The sequence below is a fragment of the Trifolium pratense genome, linkage group LG1 (assembly GCF_020283565.1).
Source record: "Trifolium pratense cultivar HEN17-A07 linkage group LG1, ARS_RC_1.1, whole genome shotgun sequence".
Lineage (NCBI taxonomy): Eukaryota > Viridiplantae > Streptophyta > Magnoliopsida > Fabales > Fabaceae > Trifolium > Trifolium pratense.
The window spans coordinates 53,446,131-53,464,614 of record NC_060059.1 but is presented as its reverse complement, the minus strand read 5'-3'; the positions used below and the strand labels follow the sequence as shown (position 1 = coordinate 53,464,614).

General features: G+C 33.1%; 2 protein-coding genes and 2 non-coding genes across 4 annotated transcripts; all 4 read right to left on the bottom strand.

Moving 5' to 3' along the window:
- Positions 1-7,446: 7,446 nt before the first annotated feature.
- Positions 7,447-7,528, bottom strand: LOC123903400. Its single transcript, XR_006807976.1, has one exon. It is a non-coding gene; the product is annotated as a small nucleolar RNA Z161/Z228 (small nucleolar RNA).
- An 805-nt stretch (positions 7,529-8,333) lies between these two features.
- LOC123903399 lies at positions 8,334-8,417 on the bottom strand. Its single transcript, XR_006807975.1, has one exon. It is a non-coding gene; the product is annotated as a small nucleolar RNA Z161/Z228 (small nucleolar RNA).
- A 2,370-nt stretch (positions 8,418-10,787) lies between these two features.
- Positions 10,788-13,234, bottom strand: LOC123924119 (probable L-type lectin-domain containing receptor kinase S.5). The gene has a single exon (XM_045976895.1). It carries the CDS (start codon positions 13,204-13,206, stop codon positions 11,188-11,190), a length of 2,019 nt encoding a protein of 672 aa, XP_045832851.1. The 5' UTR covers positions 13,207-13,234; the 3' UTR covers positions 10,788-11,187.
- Positions 13,235-16,045: 2,811 nt separating this feature from the next.
- LOC123884519 (probable L-type lectin-domain containing receptor kinase S.5) lies at positions 16,046-18,210 on the bottom strand. The gene has a single exon (XM_045933632.1). It carries the CDS (start codon positions 17,974-17,976, stop codon positions 16,189-16,191), a length of 1,788 nt encoding a protein of 595 aa, XP_045789588.1. The 5' UTR covers positions 17,977-18,210; the 3' UTR covers positions 16,046-16,188.
- Between the last annotated feature and the right edge of the window lie 274 nt (positions 18,211-18,484).

The window sequence follows — 18,484 nt, the reverse complement described above, 5'->3', positions numbered from 1 at the left end:
CTTGAAATAGCGTTTGAAAAATAAGCTATAAGCTAATAAAATAAGCTTTAAGCACAATTTTAAAAATTGTTACCAAATAAAGCTTTTAACTTATAAGCTATAAGCTAGCTTATTGACTTTCCCAAACTGAGCATTAATCGTTATTGAAATTTCTTGGAAAACTAAATTCATAAACCATTATGTGATTAGCATATTGCAAATTTTTTCTTTTTCCATGTGTACACTCTCCAACGGTTCAACTGCATGTGATACCCCATAATATATATGAAATCATATAGGTTTCCCCTCTATAAATAATGCACTTTTATTTCCACTTAGTATTAAAATGTAGAAAAGATCAAGATACCAATGCAACTTTAAATATTGTATACAAAAAAGTATTTTAAAATGTTAAATACTTACCTATGATTTCATTTGCTTTTAAATTATGAAATCTTCAAACGTTTTTTATATAATTTTTGTGTTGCAATTAATTACTCCATTAATTTCTTTTTAGGTGTAATTTTAAATCACTGTGCACTATTTACATAATCTAAATTTGATCATAATCTCTTATTATATAAAACTAAATGTTAACAAATAAGATATTGTCATGCCTAATTTTCACAATATTTTATAATAGATAATTAAATGTATTAGTGATTAAAGTTATGCATAAACATGTGCGCAATGGTAAAAAATGACATTTAAAAAAGAACGGAGGGAGTATTTTTATGATTTCATTACAAACATAATATCAAAATCTCTAATGTACAAGATATATGCAATAACACGGGTCAAGCATCTAGTTTAATTAGGCATGACAACATAATACATACCCGCGGATACCCGTCTGCATTATCCCGATTTTGATAGGGAAAACTCGAATTTACTAGGTTTATAGGTCGAGAAACTCTCATCACACCACCACCATACAAATTCGACCTATAAACTCATACAAATTTAGAGGTCGATTTTGACCAAGATAATTATAATATTATTTTAATAAAATAAACTCATACAAATTTATAGGTCGAATTTGTATCTCTCATACATACAATTACTCGTATAAGACCCATCAAGGTTGAGGATTCATTGGCAACCTAAACTCCAAGTCTCACGCCTCACTTTCATCTTCCACCATATATATTCATTCAAAAACAACTCTATGCGAGATTTATTTTTATACCTCGTCTAAGATTAAAGCGGCCACTAAGTTCTGGACCAATTTTCAAGACCGGATGTGTGTGTTTTGCGGCGATTTAGGCCGCCGGTAAGTTGCCAGGAAGCATTGAAATAACATATTTTAATTTTGCGACCGTTTTCCTTCATTTTGCGGCGGCTAGAACGGCCACAAACTTTCCGGCGGCTAAAACGGCCGGTAAGTGAATATTGAATATGTCGGAAAATCAATATATTCTTGTAGTGAGCCTTGTATTTTCTACCACTGCTTACTTGTGTCATGGGTTTTACGGTCTTCACTAGCTAGGAAGAAAAGCGTGGAAGGTAAGGACTTACTCTCTATACACTCATGTTACATAACATTGTGTTGTGAGATGATAGTAGAACTTTTATCTATTGAGAGAGAAAATTAATTATAAAGAAACTAATAAAGAAGATATAGATCTTATGAAAATAATATAATCAGTATACATATAGGTGTTTTGTGTTTACTATGTTTAAGGTTCGATATGTATAATACCATCGTTTGTTTCATTTATTTATTTTTTGAAGGAAAAAATATATATTGAAGAATTAATCAGGAATTACAAAACCTTTATCTTTTTGGATAAAAAGCCAAATGCACATGGGTACACAATTGCTCCAATCATTATTGGGCTCAAATTGGGCCCACTTGGCCATCTCATGGGCAACCCGATTTGCACCACCCATCTAATATCAGCATTAGGGTTGTTGTCTAGAAACTTGATGCATCGCCGAACCATCCATCCCCAATTCTTCCTAATCTCCACTTTATCCTTGATTGCTTTCACGATGATTTGAGAATCCATCTCCAATATCACACGATGTTTGTCTAATTTTTCAATCCAATCAAGAGCAACATCATTCAACCCTAAGGCTTCTCCCGTTATCACATCGATAGAACCCTTATGAACTCGGGTTGCAGCTCCAACGATGCCCCCATCCGACCGTCTCAAGATCATACCTGAAAACCAATGGCCATCACTGCTTAGGTGAGCATCCACATTGGCTTTCAGGATGCCCCTAAGCGGTGGACTCAGCTAATGTTGTTACTACAATCCTTGGGCATAAGGATTTAGACCAGGATCTGCTTTTCGCCATAGGATTGATACTCATGAAGCCGTTTGAAGGCAGTGGTGCTAATCTCTTGAGGAGGTAAGTCCTTTTCCTGAAAAACTAGAAGATTTCTTGCATTCCATATCTCATAGATGATAGCCAAAAATTTTGCCATGCAATCTTTGTCTGTGTTATTTAGCATGAATGTAATCCAGTCATAGAACTCGGTTAGATAGTTAAGGTTAAGGCTTAGGGTTAGAGGGGATGCAAACCAAACCTTTTTTGCCCATTCACTCGTTGCTTAAACCATGTGGAAACTATCCATCGCTTGTTTCATATAAAACTAAATAAATAAATAAATAAGTTTGTGCTTGCTATATGTGGATCATTATATATGTCTTGATGTTTGTTAATGATGTTTCGGTTCAGTTTGTGTTGTGTTTGCTAGTTGCTACTTTATTTCATTACATATTGTGAACAATGGCGGAACTGAAAATTTTGTTTGGGGTGGGGCCGCTAAAAAATTATAATACATAAATTAAAGAGAAAATGGAATATGCACCGAAAATGTCAAATAATTTACACTCTCATATAATAGAAACCGTTTATTCCGCCACTACAACAAGTATGAGATTCAGTAACATTTGAAAAATGTTACTAAATCAAGAAAAATGTTACTATTTAATTTCAATTTAGTAACATTTTATCAAGTGTTACATAAAATCCATGTTAATTACTAAAAAGTTTTAGTAACATTTTACGGTATCATTAGTAACATTTGATAAACGTTATCGATTTATATCTTTTGTAACACTGGAGTTTTACCATTAGTAACATTAAAACATTGTTACCGGTTTATGTTTCTTGTAACATGCAAAAGTATTACTAATTTGTGTTTGTACATTGGAAAAACTGTAATCTTTTCTTGTAACATGCATGTTACTAATTTGTATTCATAGTTTTACAAAAAAGTCCCCAAATACAAGGGGTCCACTACTAGAGGAGACAAAAAGAGTCTATAACATCACCAAACCATGCTAGATTGTCAGTAGTTACAATGAAATAAGAATTAGTAACATTTTTGCAACACCATCTTCACTGTATAAACAAGATTTCTAATCCATAATTGAGGTTCCATTTTTCATTATCATCACTTCAACTCATCACCAAACCCAGGTGACATTCCTAAGCTTTGAGCAAGATCACTCATCCTTTCCTTCATGGCCTGAAAATATAAGCAACATGTTTAAAGCAAATCAACATCAAACAGAGACAAATGAATTTTCGTTTATTCCTAAGTAAATCAACATATGTTTAAAGAGTGACTTTTTTTTACTAAAGTCACTTTTTTTACAAACGAAAGTTCAGTCAAATACAACATCTCTGCATATAATAGTGAGAGTTCCTAACTCATAATCTGTGTATAGTAATTAAGGGTTAGAACAAAAAAGATGAAAAGTTTAGAATAATAATAATTAAGGCGTGTGAGTGACAAAGTAAGTACCTTGATAGCGTAATCTATTACAGATGTGGTGAATAGTGTAGAGAACATTTGTGGCATGATCAACTGCAAGAACTTTGAGACCAGCCGGGAAGGATGAAATGTTAGTAGTTTAAAGGTTCATATTTTATTGTTTTGCAATGAATTAAAGAATTAATTTGTGAGAAGGAAATAGAATAATGAATAATGGATTGTAAGAAATAGAGGAATGAGAGTGAAGAGGGTAGAAAGTAGAAAGAAAGAGTCTAAAAATCAATGAATAAATAAATTGTGTAAGTAATTGAAGGGATGAAATTAAAGAAAGAAATAAAGAAACGAAATTAAGAAGAAACTTTATCAAATTGATTAATTGATTGTGTCTCTTTCTCTCTCTCTCTCTAATGGAACAACGATGTTGAAGTTATTATAAATACATATGCTTCTGACCCAACTTAGAGCATGATCAATTGAAGTTCGTTCGCCGTTCATTGCTTTGATTTGATTCAACATCGTTGTTCCGTTAGAGAAAGAGACACAATCGATTAATCAATTTGGTAAAGTTTCTTCACAATTTTTTTATTCATTGATTTTCAGACTCTTTCTTTCTAGTTTCTACCGTCTTCACTCTCGTTCCTATATTTCTTACAATTTTTTATTCATTATTCTATTTTCTTTTCCCAAATTCTTTCATTAATTCATTGCAAAACAAGAAAATATGAACCTTTTCACTACCAACATTCCATCCTTCCCGCCTGGGCTCAAAGTTCTTGCAGTTGATCATGACACATATGTTCTCTACACTATTCACCACATCTGCAATCGATTACGCTATCAAGGTACTTACTTTGTCACCCACACACCTTAATTATTATTATTCTAAACTTTTCATCTTTTTTGTTCTAACACCTTAAATAAAAAGAAAAAATTATGGTAATAACGTATACTAATTCACAATGACCTACCTATATCATGGTAATTGCTGCTTTTTCCAAATAATGTATTTTATCCTATTTCAATTATACATCAACTTTATACTACTCCAGGGTTATAATAAAGTCATGAACCTTTCAAAATAAAATAAAATAAAGTCATGAACTTACTTCATTAGATAGGGATTTCCATGCATTAACCGCCATTCTATTAACATTATTCTCAAAATCTTGATCAAATAAGAGAAAAAAACTTATGGGCGGATGCTCAAGCATATTAGGATCCTTCTCAACTTTAATGTTTGCGCCCTCAATTTTACTAATACTACTACCCTATACATTTTATTTAGGCCTTCATATTTAGGAGGCCCGCTGCCACATGGCTTGTTGCCCGTGCTTCTGGGCCGGGCCTAAGCATAGTAAACACAAAACATCTATATGTATACTGATATATTATTTTCATAAGAATTTCTTTTTTATTAGTTTCATTTTAATTAATTTTCTCTCTCAATAGATAAATGTTTTACTATTATCTCACAACACAAACTTATATAGCATGAGTGTATGGGAAAAACTCCTTACCTTAATAGCTTTCCTTCCTTAGTCAACTCAAACCCACATAAAGATAGATCACAAGAAAGACGAGAGAAATATGAATCAATTAAGGAGGTGCTAGGGGCTGCTTGCCGGGTCTTACATTCTACCCATCAAAAATATAGTTTCGTCCCGGAAACTAGACATAGCAAAAGATTCAAATAAGATTTACAAAAATTCTCACGAAAAATCATTCAACCTTTTTATTTAAATTCACCGTTGAAAAATTAAATAAGACACTCATTCAAATAGACAACAAAATGTGAAAGTTTACGAAAAAAAATAGTCGCACATTTTCTAACTAAGTAAATTTTAAGAAATATCTTGGATAAAAATTCGAAATCTTACACTCTGCGCCACCTGATATCCTGACCCCAAACTGAAATTCGTTGAGGTATTTAGCCACATCTTTGCCGACTCATTTCATAGCCTCCAAATAGTACTAATGCAATAGGTCGTATCCCACCATTAGGTTTTAATAATGTGTCAAAGGTGTGGAGGCTACAAACTCAAACTCATTGGACATATTTTGCCTAGCCATAAGTTAACCACTAGAGTGTAGCACCTACAAGATATCTTGCCACAGCCAAACCTTCTCCGCACGGTGCATCTAATAAGTGTTGGGCCCTCAACCCATATCTAGCACACAATGTCCCTTTAGGGAACGATTTAATGCACTTTAAAATGGTATCAACTTCGAACACAAGAGGAACATTAGAATACATGATGGTTGGCACAGAGGGAGGTGACCTGTACGGGTGCATATTACCCAACCATTATACGGGGCTACTCCAGATGATCCCAACACCTTCACAGCCGCTGTGAAATGTCCATCTGCAACCTTACGAAGACATTGGTTGATGTTAGCGCCCTTCTTTTTTTTTTCCTCCTCACTGTTATCTTTCCATAACCTTGGCCCTCCCGTCCATAATTGCCCAACATACTATCAACTAGTTTGGCGACACCATTTGCTTCTCTCCATGTAGGCAAACAGCTTAAGATGTAATGTTGTTGCCAGAGCTGGCCCAACCCTAAAGCCACCAAGGCTAAGGCTTTAGGCCCCAAATTTATTGGACAATTGGGCCTAAAAATTAGGCCCTATATGTCTATATATTATTGTATATAAGAAAATATTGTTAAGTTTTGCAACGCAGCCTAGCAACAATATAGCTTCTATTGTGTAAGCAGGTCGTGCATTCTATCCACCGACATGACATTGCAAGGACTTCCGATTCTCAGACCTACAATCCCGTATAGTCTGAGGCTTGACCACCTGTAAAGTGCACTGAGGAAGAAGCAACAAACCTAAGCACCTATAGAACTTGGCTCAGCAAAACGACAACTATGAGGTATACTCTTGAAAGTGAATAGAGGCGCTTGGAGGACTTTTTCTAACAGCCTTGTATCTAAAACAATTCATCATTCCCCCTAAAAGAATTGGAGTCCTTTATAGATGGTTTTGAAATAACGATAATGAGGGTCCTAACCTCTTTTGACCCAAAAGAGGCACGAACCAAACCATTGGAATGATGACATGTTCGTAACATACTTCTCCGTTCATCACTACAAAAAATTGGTTTTTTAAATATAAGCTAAATTAGTTTTTTGGTCCTTAACTTAATTATTGGTTTCGTTTTAGTCCCATAATATATTGTTCATTTTGGCCGCGTAACTATACTTCCATCTATCAAACAAGTCCTCTCCATTAAATTTTGTCAAAAACTGTTAATGTTCATCATCTTCATTATCAAACCCCATCTATCAAACAAGTCCTCTCCATTAAATTTTGTCAAAAACTGTTAATGTTCATCATCTTCATTATCATTTGTTTTACCAATTGAAGAAAGGGAATGGATGGGGTTTGGTGATGAACTGTGGGATTTGTTGTGTTTTTATTTTTCTAAATTTGGTGGTGAAGGGGGTGTCTTTTTATTTTTCTAAATTTGGTGGTGAAGGGGGTGATGCATTTATGGGTCGGTGATGAAATTGTGGATTTGGTAATGAAAGTAATGAAGACAATGAATAATTAAAGCATGGTTGTTTGAGGGATTGTTGTTTGACTTCCGTTCAGTTTTAACAAAACCATTAATGGAATGGATCCCATACATTTTGTTCTCATCCGGAGAAGTCCACAAAGCCTAAAATGAGACAAGTTAAGCATGAAAATCATGGTGATATTGTTGCAACAAATAATTTAGAGAGAAAAACCATCAGAAAATAGGATCATACATCAAGTGAAAATCAGACGACCGTCGTGAGTTGAAAATCCAAATTCATCATATGGTTTTCCCTTTTATATATTTCAATGAAGCCAAAGCAACTAATTTATTTGAAGGCTGTAATTCACATCAGCCTGTAATTCAAACTCGGTATTTGGGGAAAAAATTGGTAATATAAAACAAAATGATTTAGTAAAATCAAGGAAAACTATTTCATCAATCATTTAAAATATTAAGGGTATGTTTGTTTCAAATTTTTCAACAAAAAAATTTATTGTTTTCAAAAAAATAATCTACTTTTTTTTTTATGTTAGTCGGGTTTATTTCAGATTTTTTCAAAAATCATCTTAATAAAAAAATTATTTTTTCATCAAAATAAGAATCTATTTTTAATAGATTTTATCAAAATATATTTTTTTAAATCAGCCCACACTATCTTAAAAAAAAATATTTTATCAAAATCCATTTTTTTAATCATTCAACATCCCACACTATCTTAAAAATAAATTTTTTTTTATCAAAATCCATTTTTTTAATCATTCATCATCCCACACTATCAAAATGGATTTTAATCTGCAAATAGCTTTATATTTTTTTCAAAATCTCTGCAAAAAAAAATATGGTCTTAAAAATGATTTTTTTTCAAAAAAAATCTTTTTTTTTTAAATCTAAAACAAACAGCCCTAATACTAAAACGGCAAGCACGATTTCACTCCTAAAAACTTTATTAGATATAAATTGAAAAAATAATTCTTGAAAATTTGAATAAAATGAAACGTGAAACACACTAAAATACAAAAAGTAAAATCAAAGCAAAATAGTGCTCTAAATCTAAATCTAACAGTGGAAGAAAAAAAGAAAATAAGAGAGAAGAACCATCAGAAAAATAGGATCAATACATCAAGTGAAACTCAGACGACCGTCGTGAGTTGAAAATCCAGATTCATCATATGGTTTTGATATATAGAATTAAAAAAGGTTAACAGAATTAACAATAAAATTAAGCAAAATAATGAGCAAAATAATGAAAAAACGAAGGATCGGTAAATATGAAAAAGAAAAAAAAAATGAGGAAAGAAATTTGTGGATGGGCGAACGATGAAGAGGAATGTGGAGTGAACGAAATTATTTAAAGGAGAGGGATTAGGGTTTGGCTATGTGTATTCTCAATTTTACCCTTAGTTTTATTTCAAAGCCCAATAATATTTTTGGCCCATTTTATTTATGGACCTTCTTCTTTCCCCTTGAAGTTTAGTTCAAATTGAAAACTAGCTCTAGCTCAGATTTTTGACCAAAAGCAAAAATAAATTATCTCAAACTAAAATAATAAAGAAAATGATATTTATTTTTTGAAAAAAATAAAGAAAATGATATTATTATAAAATAAATATCAAGAATTTTCATTTTTTTACATGGTATGCAACATTTCGGATCTTGATCCTCTCCAATCCTTTTTCTCATGTTATTCGTCCAACCTTCATCTCAGTCATTCATTCATCATTTTCTCTCTCTTCTGCACTATTCTTTTTTTTCTTGTATGAATTAATAATCGTTGGATTAAAAAAAATGAGGGAAGGCTGGACACAAACTGTAGGAGATGATTTAGATCCAACATTTTATTGCTAACATTCATATCATGTTGGTTTGAAATTTTAAAATGTTATCTTATATTTAGCTTAGTAAATTACAAATATTCATACATGATATTATTATGACAAGATTGTTATCATAAAATTATCATGAACCCGTGCATTGTACGGATTTTTGTAACTAGTATTCACACACAAAATAGAGGGACGAGTCCAAAATTCGATAATAACCTATCAAATGATTAATGAATCATATTAATAATGAATCGTTTGAGGGAAGTTTGATATATAGGAGAAATAATTTTTTTTGTAAGATTTTACTTATCTGTAGCCAAACTTTGAATTATCAGACCCTTTTTCTAGAAATTGAAAGGTTAATACCAAGGTTGTCAGAACCGGACCGGTCATCGAACCGACGAGCTCACCGGTTCAAGGTTCAATTGGTCGGATCGGGTTCAATCGGGATCGAACCGTTTTTAATTAAATATATATTTTAATTAATATATAAATAAATATATATGAATAATTGCTCAATATTTCATAATTTCACACATTAACAAGATAAAATATCACAAGTCAAAATAAAATAAAATTTATAATTCAAACCAAATGAAAAATAGATGAAAAACAAAAACCTTTCCTATTCTACGACGTCGTTGTTTTGTTTCAGATTTTTTTAAAAAATAAATAAATTAAAACGACGTCGTTTTGCCCTTTTTTTAAAAAAAAAACAAAAACTGTAAAACCGCTTGAACCGCCCGGCCGGTTCGACCCGGTCCGACCCAGGTTCACGCGTTTTTTTGCCGGTCGGTTTCCTATCTGTTTTTTGCTAAAAACCGAACCGTTTTTATGACCGGTTCACGGTTCCACCGGTCCGACCGGCCGGTCCGGTTTTGATAACCTTGGTTAATACATAAAGAAAACTCAATAAATTAGAAAATAATATATTATTAATTTTTTAAAATATTTTAACCTTAATATTTAATTTTATAAATTACTCTTTCTATATTACATTTATTGGAGAAAAATGACCTTAATTTTTTTTTATAGATATGAAACGTCAAATATATCTAATATTAAGTGTGAGAAAGTTGTGTTGAGATTCAAATATTTGATGAGATATGGTTTCAAAATATGTTTATATAAGTGAGATATAATTGAAATGCGATTTTTAGGGGAAGAAGTTCTCTCCATTGAAATTATTTTATAGTGAAATCATAGCCTTTGATTTTTTCTAAAATATATGGAATTTTAATTTTTAAAGAGGTATGTGTGGTGGATACACACACTGGACCTCCTCCTGTGAATTTTTCATGGGAGAAGATCCATCCCCGATTTCTAGTGGTCGATATTTGACGCATTCAATGCATATTTTAATATTTTCAAATAGAAAGATACTGAGTGTCAAATTTAGATCATCCGATTTTGATTTAACGACGATAAATATGTCAACTTTATCTTCAATCTTCATGCCAAAGCCCAATTTTGTAATATTTCTCTCTTTGATGTACTTATTTTGTGGAGTTGACCAAAACTCAACCCAAATTTCACTCTTTTTTTTTCTGAATAACTTTCGGTTCTATATTCTATTTTCTCTATAATTATATTTCAAATTGTTATTCTAAAGAAGAATATATGGTTTATTAGCATTGGACAAACTCACATGATAGAATGCAATGATAATTTTGTCAAAAAAAAGAAAGAGAGAATATAATGATAATTATAAAATCGATTTCTTTTGCTTCCATTCAATCCTTTACTTGTTCTTTTCAAAGAATTGAACAAGTCATTTTCATATATTCTGGCAAATTACTTAATTTAGTTCCTGTTGAAGCAAATGTGCCATAATAAAACAGATCATGTTCTATCAAAAAATAATAAAAGAGATCATGCACATCATCAACAATCCAAAAGAAACATATTTTACACGGTAATGATCCATCACTTACTCAAGCAACATACCAATTCATACTTGCAAAATTTACACACAAAAAGTCCTATGCGAAACCAACAAAATAATATAATTAACTATATAACACTGACACTTCAAATCGTAAATGTATATAGAAATTAACATATAAGTCTCAGAGACCGACATAACACTGACACATATATACATATTTGTGATCTCTAATTTTCTATCTTCCACTAAGTTGAGTGAATGGAGTGAGAGTTCCATTGATAAGAGAATTATCTTCACCTTCTTTGAAAGATGAAGGCATAGCTGGCCAAACAAAAGCAGGTCTTTCCAAAGGAACATTTGGAGGAGAAACTTCACCATTTAGAACCATCAATACAGTTTTCATTGATGGCCTTTGATTTGGATTTGGATGACAACAAGCCAACCCAAGAATAAGCACAATTTCAATTTCTTCCTCCAATTTTACCCTTTCAATATCAACTTCTTCTTCTTCTTCTTCTTCCCATTTTACCCTCTCAATCTCGTTCTCTTCGTAACTTATCCTTTTATCCACAGCGCTAATAATTTCGCCTTTTCCATAAAGCTCCCAAACCCAATACACAATACTATTTTTATAATCATCTTGTGCATACATATTCCCGGGTCTTTTTCCGCACACAACTTCCAAAACAAGTACACCAAATGCATACACATCTGTTTCAACCGTCGCTCTTCCTGTTAGAAAAGTTTCCGGTGCCATATAACCTGGCGTCCCCGCAATTTCCTTTGTTGAGTGATGAGTTTCATTTCTCTTTTGAATTGTACGCGCTAATCCAAAATCACCTAATTTTCCATTGTAAAAAATATCTAACATTATGTTACTTGCTTTAATGTCTCTATGAAGTACTCTTTTCTCACATCCATTGTGAAGATAATCCAATGCTTGGGCGACATCACGAATCACGCCATTTCTTGTTTTCCAATCAAGTACTTTTGAATATTGTACTTCTAATTCACTTGATTGGTTAAACAAGTATTTATCTAAACTTCCCCGAGGCATAAACTCGTAAACAAGGAGAAGCTCTTTGCTTTCGTAGCACCAACCAATGAGTTTCACTAAGTTTTTGTGGTGTAGGCTTCCAATTGTTGTAACTTCTGCAATAAATTCTTGCTTTCCTTGACGCGAGTTCTTCGAGACTCTCTTCACAGCTACCTCTTTGTTGTTTCCAAGAATACCCTTATAAACCATTCCAAATCCACCTTCACCAAGTTTGTTTTGAAGGCTGAATCCACCAGTTGCTTTCATCAATTCCTTTAGTTGATATTTCTTTGGAGCCATAGATGAGTGTTGAATTTGATCCTCTATCCTCGGATACGTATCTTCTGGAATGTCCGTGTTTTTTTTCCTTAGAAAATATACCATGAAAAGGACTAATCCAGCTATGATTATGACCAATGGAATTATAATCCAAATCCACCAAAGATTTTTTTTATTACCAATATCTACACCATTGAATTCCCATGCTTTTACACAATTTAGCTCTGTGTAATTGCTTGTTGAAGCCGAGAAACCGACATAAACCTCTTGTTTAAAATAGGAAGAGAGATTAAGAGGTGGAGATACCAAAAGGGTCTCCATAGAATCATTTGAATTTGCAGTCATTGAACCAAAAACAGATATTACATCATTAGAATATTCAATTCTTATAAATACATCTAAACCAGATGAAAGATTAACCTTAGTATTTGATAATGATACTTGTTTCAAGGAGGATATGCTGTTTATATTGATTCCAACATGGTTGTTTGGACCGTCTTCGATTGAACTCTGTCGTGTATCAAACTCAACTGCAAGAATTGCGGCTTGAGAAGTTCCATTAGTGGAAGCATTTACAATACCAAGCCATTGTCCTGAACTGTTTTCAGGGAGAGTTGGTTCTGAAGCTAAAATAAAAGCTATGCCTTCTCCACCAGGGGAAGTGTCAGGAGTTATATTGAGAACAAAAGTGGTGTTGAAGGAAGCAAGTTCGAAAGGATCTTTGTATAAAGCACGTCCTGATAAATTCGACATCGAAGCTTTGCTATTTTCTGGGGTTACTTGTATGGCATCTCGTTGTATATATGAATTATTGAGTAACAATTTGTTTGCATCGTTTTGGTGAAAGGTTGGGAAAGTGAAATACAAGCAACTAACTTTTGTAAGGGTTATGATAGTGAATATGATTCCTAATAATTGAAATTTAAGTAGCAAAGACATGATGTTTATGATGTTTTATTTGGTAGTGAAACAAGATGAACAAATATATAGTAGGGTAAGGAATAGGATGGATGGAATGATTTTTATTGTTTTTTAAATGTTTAAACTATTTCATGGAAATTTCTTAGTTGGAGTATATATTTTGATGTCCATGTGATGCGGCGTATCATATAAATGTCAACCATGACTCTTTCTAATTTTTATTTGATTTTATAAAATATATTTAAGGCAGCCTGCGTGAGCTTAACTAACTCAGTTGATAGAAACATCGCATATATTATGCAGGAGCTGGAGTTCGAACCGCGGACACTCCACTTATTCACCTTTAAGATGAAATTTCTAGCCACTACTAGGCTACTAGACCAACAAAAAATATATTAAGGCAAGGGTTGATGATGCCACAAGGTAGATTACCAACAATGAATTAGTTTAAGTGGTAAGAGACTCGAACTCGAACCCTTAACCAAGCTGTCACAATCTTTAATTCTTTGTCCTTCAATGAAGATTAATCATCGCTATTTGGTTAATGAGCTCCCCCTAGAACGAATCATTCGGGAAACCCGAGTTCGATTTTTGGTAGGAATAATTATTGGTCAAACTTTACTTATATAGCTGTCCAACTCTGAATTAAGGTTCCTCGAGAACCAGAAGGTTAATAAAACAAGAAACTGTGGAAAATCAGTTCCTATGACCTTGTATAAGACAACTGTATAAATAAACAAAACTTTTTGGTAAAAAAATTCAACGACGACTCTTTCTAACTTATTTTATATATCATCAAGACTCTTTCTAATTCATTTTATATATTACTAACTTAATTTTATTGAAGTGTATTAGTAAGATAGTCAACCATGACTCTTTCAAATATAAAGACATTATTATTTTTTCTAATATTTATTTAGTTGATCAGTTTACTGGGATAGTAGATTCAAGTTTTTTTTTTTAAAACCCGAGGCTGATATGGTTTTGGTTTTGTGCCAATTATTTAATCAGATATCTAGTGTGATGCTGTTTACTTTCTCTGTTTTGCTTTGATGTTAGGCTTTATTGGTGATTGTTTTGTCAGGGCAGACAAGATTCACGGTTGTATAACCGGTCATATTCGGTTTAGCAGTACATCAAATAATCCGAGACAGTGTGGTTTAATTTTGCCGCGGTTCTGAGGTTTAGTGGCGAGATGCTGTCTGTTTTTAGCTGTGAAAGTCTGTGCCGTTAGTATTTTGGTTCTGTGTTAGGGCTTAGTGAGTTTCTGTGTGCGGTGATTGTTTGTTAGTTGCGAAGGGGCCTGTTTTCGGTTGAAATTTTGGCCGGCTTCTAGTAGGCACGTGGACTGTGGTGTGTTTGTTTTGCTTCTTTTTGCATTGTGTTGTGTACTGGTTCTGCTTTTTCCTCTCATCTTGCTAGTGCAGTGGCTTTGTATCATTTGGCTCTGCTCCTGTTACGTGTTGTAATCGAATTAGTAGCATTGATATACTTTGCTGTTTAGTTGAAAATAAAATATATCTGCTCCCAGCAAGTGGTCCATCGAATTGAGTATTGGACCTAACCAAACAGTACAAAACCGACTTATAAGCTAAGATATATTTTAAACCATCTCGCAACAAATGTGAGACTCGCAACAAATACACAAGCAATAAAGTCATTTTCCATTTACAAAAGAAAATACCATCTAGTGCTGTAAATCATCTTCAAATGATAGAGTTACAGACTAACAAATTTACAAACACTCAAATACAATGCTAACTAGAAAATTTTAATAATCCAAAAAGTTTTAGCAGGTTATATGTTACATTAATGCCATATATTCTACTTTTGGCATTAATCCAAAATTAGAAAGTTTTAATAATCCGTATTGTATCATGAAATTTTAGTTATATTGTATAGAGTAGTATAAATATTTTTAGCCATTCAATAATGTTGAGTTATGAACCAAATGTTTTTCTTAACGGAAAAACATTGTCGCAACACCAGGCACTTGTAACAGCAGCACCAGGCCCCTAAACTTGAAGCACAAGGAACTATTTTTATGCAGTAAAAAACTGCTACTGTCATGGAGACAGTATACAACCGTGGTTTCCACCTGGACCCAACCCAAATTACGTATCAAAACACTAGCGATCACCAAAAGTTCATAAACACAGAAGACTAGAATGTTCCGCACCTATTCCTTGGAGTGAAGCATCATACACCAGAACGTAGTGCCCCAGAAATTTCTTCAGGAAATACATTTCACCTAGCCAAACAGCTCGTTGGATCCAATGACCATTCATAAAGAGGCACAAGTTCTTTTATGAAATTTCTTCAGGAAATACATTTAACCATGAACAAAAATCAAAGTGCTTATGTTCTTGGAAGTAGATTCTTCATCAACAAGAAACCTGTTTCTAGTTACATATAAAATCCTCTATTTGGTCTAGTTTAAGAAATATGATGTTGAAAATCCAAGAAAATAGTAGTTGGAAAATTGTGATGTCACAACTATCAACTTCTGGTCAGATAAATGGTTCCATAATCGTATATCCGATGTTTTTGATCTTGATAGGTTCTATTGTTTCAAGGTTCAACTCCACTTTGGTTGATTCTATCAGAGATGAAAAATGGCATTTTCTAATTATTATTATTAGTATTATTATTATTATTTGGTGTAAATCTATTTGGTTTCATCGCATCCCTCCTGCCAAGTCATCGCTTATATGGAGAATTTTCCATAATATTGTTGCTTGTGTCGCAAGCATTATGAATCTGTTGTTAACCATATTTTCTTTGCAGGTGAAGCAAAATTTGAGCTCTATCAATGAGCTTCTCAATATATCTATCAATGAGATTACAACAAATACCGAATACAAACGAGTACATCACCATTTTATAAGTACTAGTGCTTCAAAGTGAAAAACATTATTATAATAAGCAATAATCAAAGCATAAGACATGCAAATACCCATACATACTTAGACAACACCTCTCTAAATGATATCAAATTTTCTATCTACCACTAAGTTGAGTAATTGGAGTGAGAGTTCCACTGATAAGAGAGCTATCTTCACCAAGTTTCAAACATGAAGGCATAGCCGCAGGCCAAACAAAAACAGGTCTTTCCATTGGAACATTTGGAGGAGAAACTTCTCCATTTATAACCATCAAAACAGTTTTCATTGATGGCCTTTCATTTGGATTTGGATGACAACAAGCCAAACCAAGAACAAGCACAGTTTCAACTTCTTCCCAGTTTACCCGCTCGACTTCATTCTCTTCATAACTTATCCTTTTATCTACAACACTAACAATTTCGCCTTTTCCATAAAGCTCCCAAACCCAATACACAATACTTGTATTATAATCATCTTGTGCATACACATTTCCTGGTCTTTTTCCACACACAACTTCCAAAATAAGAACACCAAATGCATACACATCTGTTTCAACCGTTGCTCTTCCGGTTAAAAATATTTCTGGTGCCATATAACCCGGTGTTCCAGCAATTTCCTTTGTTGAATGATGAGTTTCATTTCTCTTTTGAATTGTACGCGCCAATCCGAAATCACCCAATTTTGCAATGTATTCTAAATCCAAAATTATGTTGCTTGCTTTAATGTCTCTATGAAGTACTCTTTTTTCACAACCATTGTGAAGATAATCCAGTGCTTGGGCGACATCACGAATCACGTTATTTCTTGTTTTCCAATCAAGTACTTTTGAATATTGTAATTCTAATTCACTTGATTGGTTAAATAGATATTTTTCTAAGCTTCCATTTGGCATGAACTCGTAAACGAGGAGAAGCTCTTTGCTTTCGTAGCACCAACCAACGAGTTTCACCAAGTTTTTGTGGTGTAGGCTTCCAATTGTTGTAACTTCTGCCATAAATTCTTGCTTTCCTTGACGCGAGTTTTTCGAGACTCTCTTCACAGCTATTTCTTTGTTGTTTCCAAGAATACCCTTATAAACCATTCCAAATCCACCTTCGCCAAGTTTATTCTGAGGGCTGAATCCACCTGTTGCTTTCATCAATTCCTTTAGTTGATACGTCTTTGGAGCCATAGATGAGTGTTGAATTTGATCCTCTATTCCTTGATATGTATCTTCTTGAAGCTCCATGTTTTTTTTCCTTTGAAAATAAAGGAAGAAAAAGACTAATCCACCTATGATTATGACCGATGGAATTATAATCCAAATCCACCAGAGAATTTTTTTATTACCAATATCTAAGCCGTTGAATTCCCATGCTCTTACATAGTTTAGCTCTGTGTAATTTCCTGTTGAAGCAGAGAACCCAACATAAACCTCTTGTCTAAAATAGGTAGAGAGATTAAGCGGTGGAGATACCAAAAGGGTCTCCATTGAAACATTTGAATATTCAGTCATTGAACCAAAAACAGATATTACATCATTTGAATATTCAATTCTTATAGTTACATCTTTACCAGATGAAAGATTCACCTTAGTGTTTATCAATGATACTTGTATCAAAGAGGAGATGCTATTTATGTTGACTCCAACATGGTTGTCAGGACCGTCTTCGGTTGAACTCTGTCGTGTATCAAACTCAACTGCAAGAATTGCGGCTTGAGAAGTTCCATTAGTGTCAGCATTTACAATACCAAGCCAACTTCCATAACTGTTTGCAGGGAGAGTTGGATCTGAAGCTAAGATAAAAGCTATGCCGTCTCCACCATGGGAAGTTACAGGAGTTATATTGATAACAAAAGTGGTGTTGAAGGAAGCATATTTGAATGGATCTTTGTATAAAGCACGTCCTGATAAATTCGACATCGAAGCTTTACTATTTTCTGGGGTTAGTCGTATGGATTGTAGTTGTATATATGAGCTATAGAGTAACAATTTGGTTTCATCGTTTTGTTCAAAGGTTGGGAAATTGAAATACAAGCAACTAACTTTGATAAAGGCTATGAAAGTGAATAATAATTGATATTTGAATATCAAAGACAAGAAGCTCGTGATGTTTATTTTCTAGTGAAGTAATTGATATTTGAATCACCAACAAGATAATCTTGTAGAAACTCAGGAAAATATAAAAAGACATTTGTATATATTTTTGTGTTTTGTTTAAGTACAAACAAGTGCTCCTATTTATATTATAGGATTTGAGACAAAGAGACAAAGAAAGTAATTACACATAAAAGATAATTGATCCTAACATAATTACAATATAAAGTCTAATAATAAGAGAATCACAATACTCCTATATCATAACATTCCCCCTCAAACTCAAGTGGGTGGAGCATTAACCAACTTGAGTTTGGATACTAAAGTGCGGAAG

Excerpts from the sequence above, each read along its gene's own strand:
- LOC123924119 (XM_045976895.1), bottom strand. The coding sequence starts at position 13,206 with ATGTCTTTGCTACTTAAATTTCAATTATTAGGAATCATATTCACTATC.
- LOC123884519 (XM_045933632.1), bottom strand. The coding sequence starts at position 17,976 with ATGTCGAATTTATCAGGACGTGCTTTATACAAAGATCCATTCAAATAT.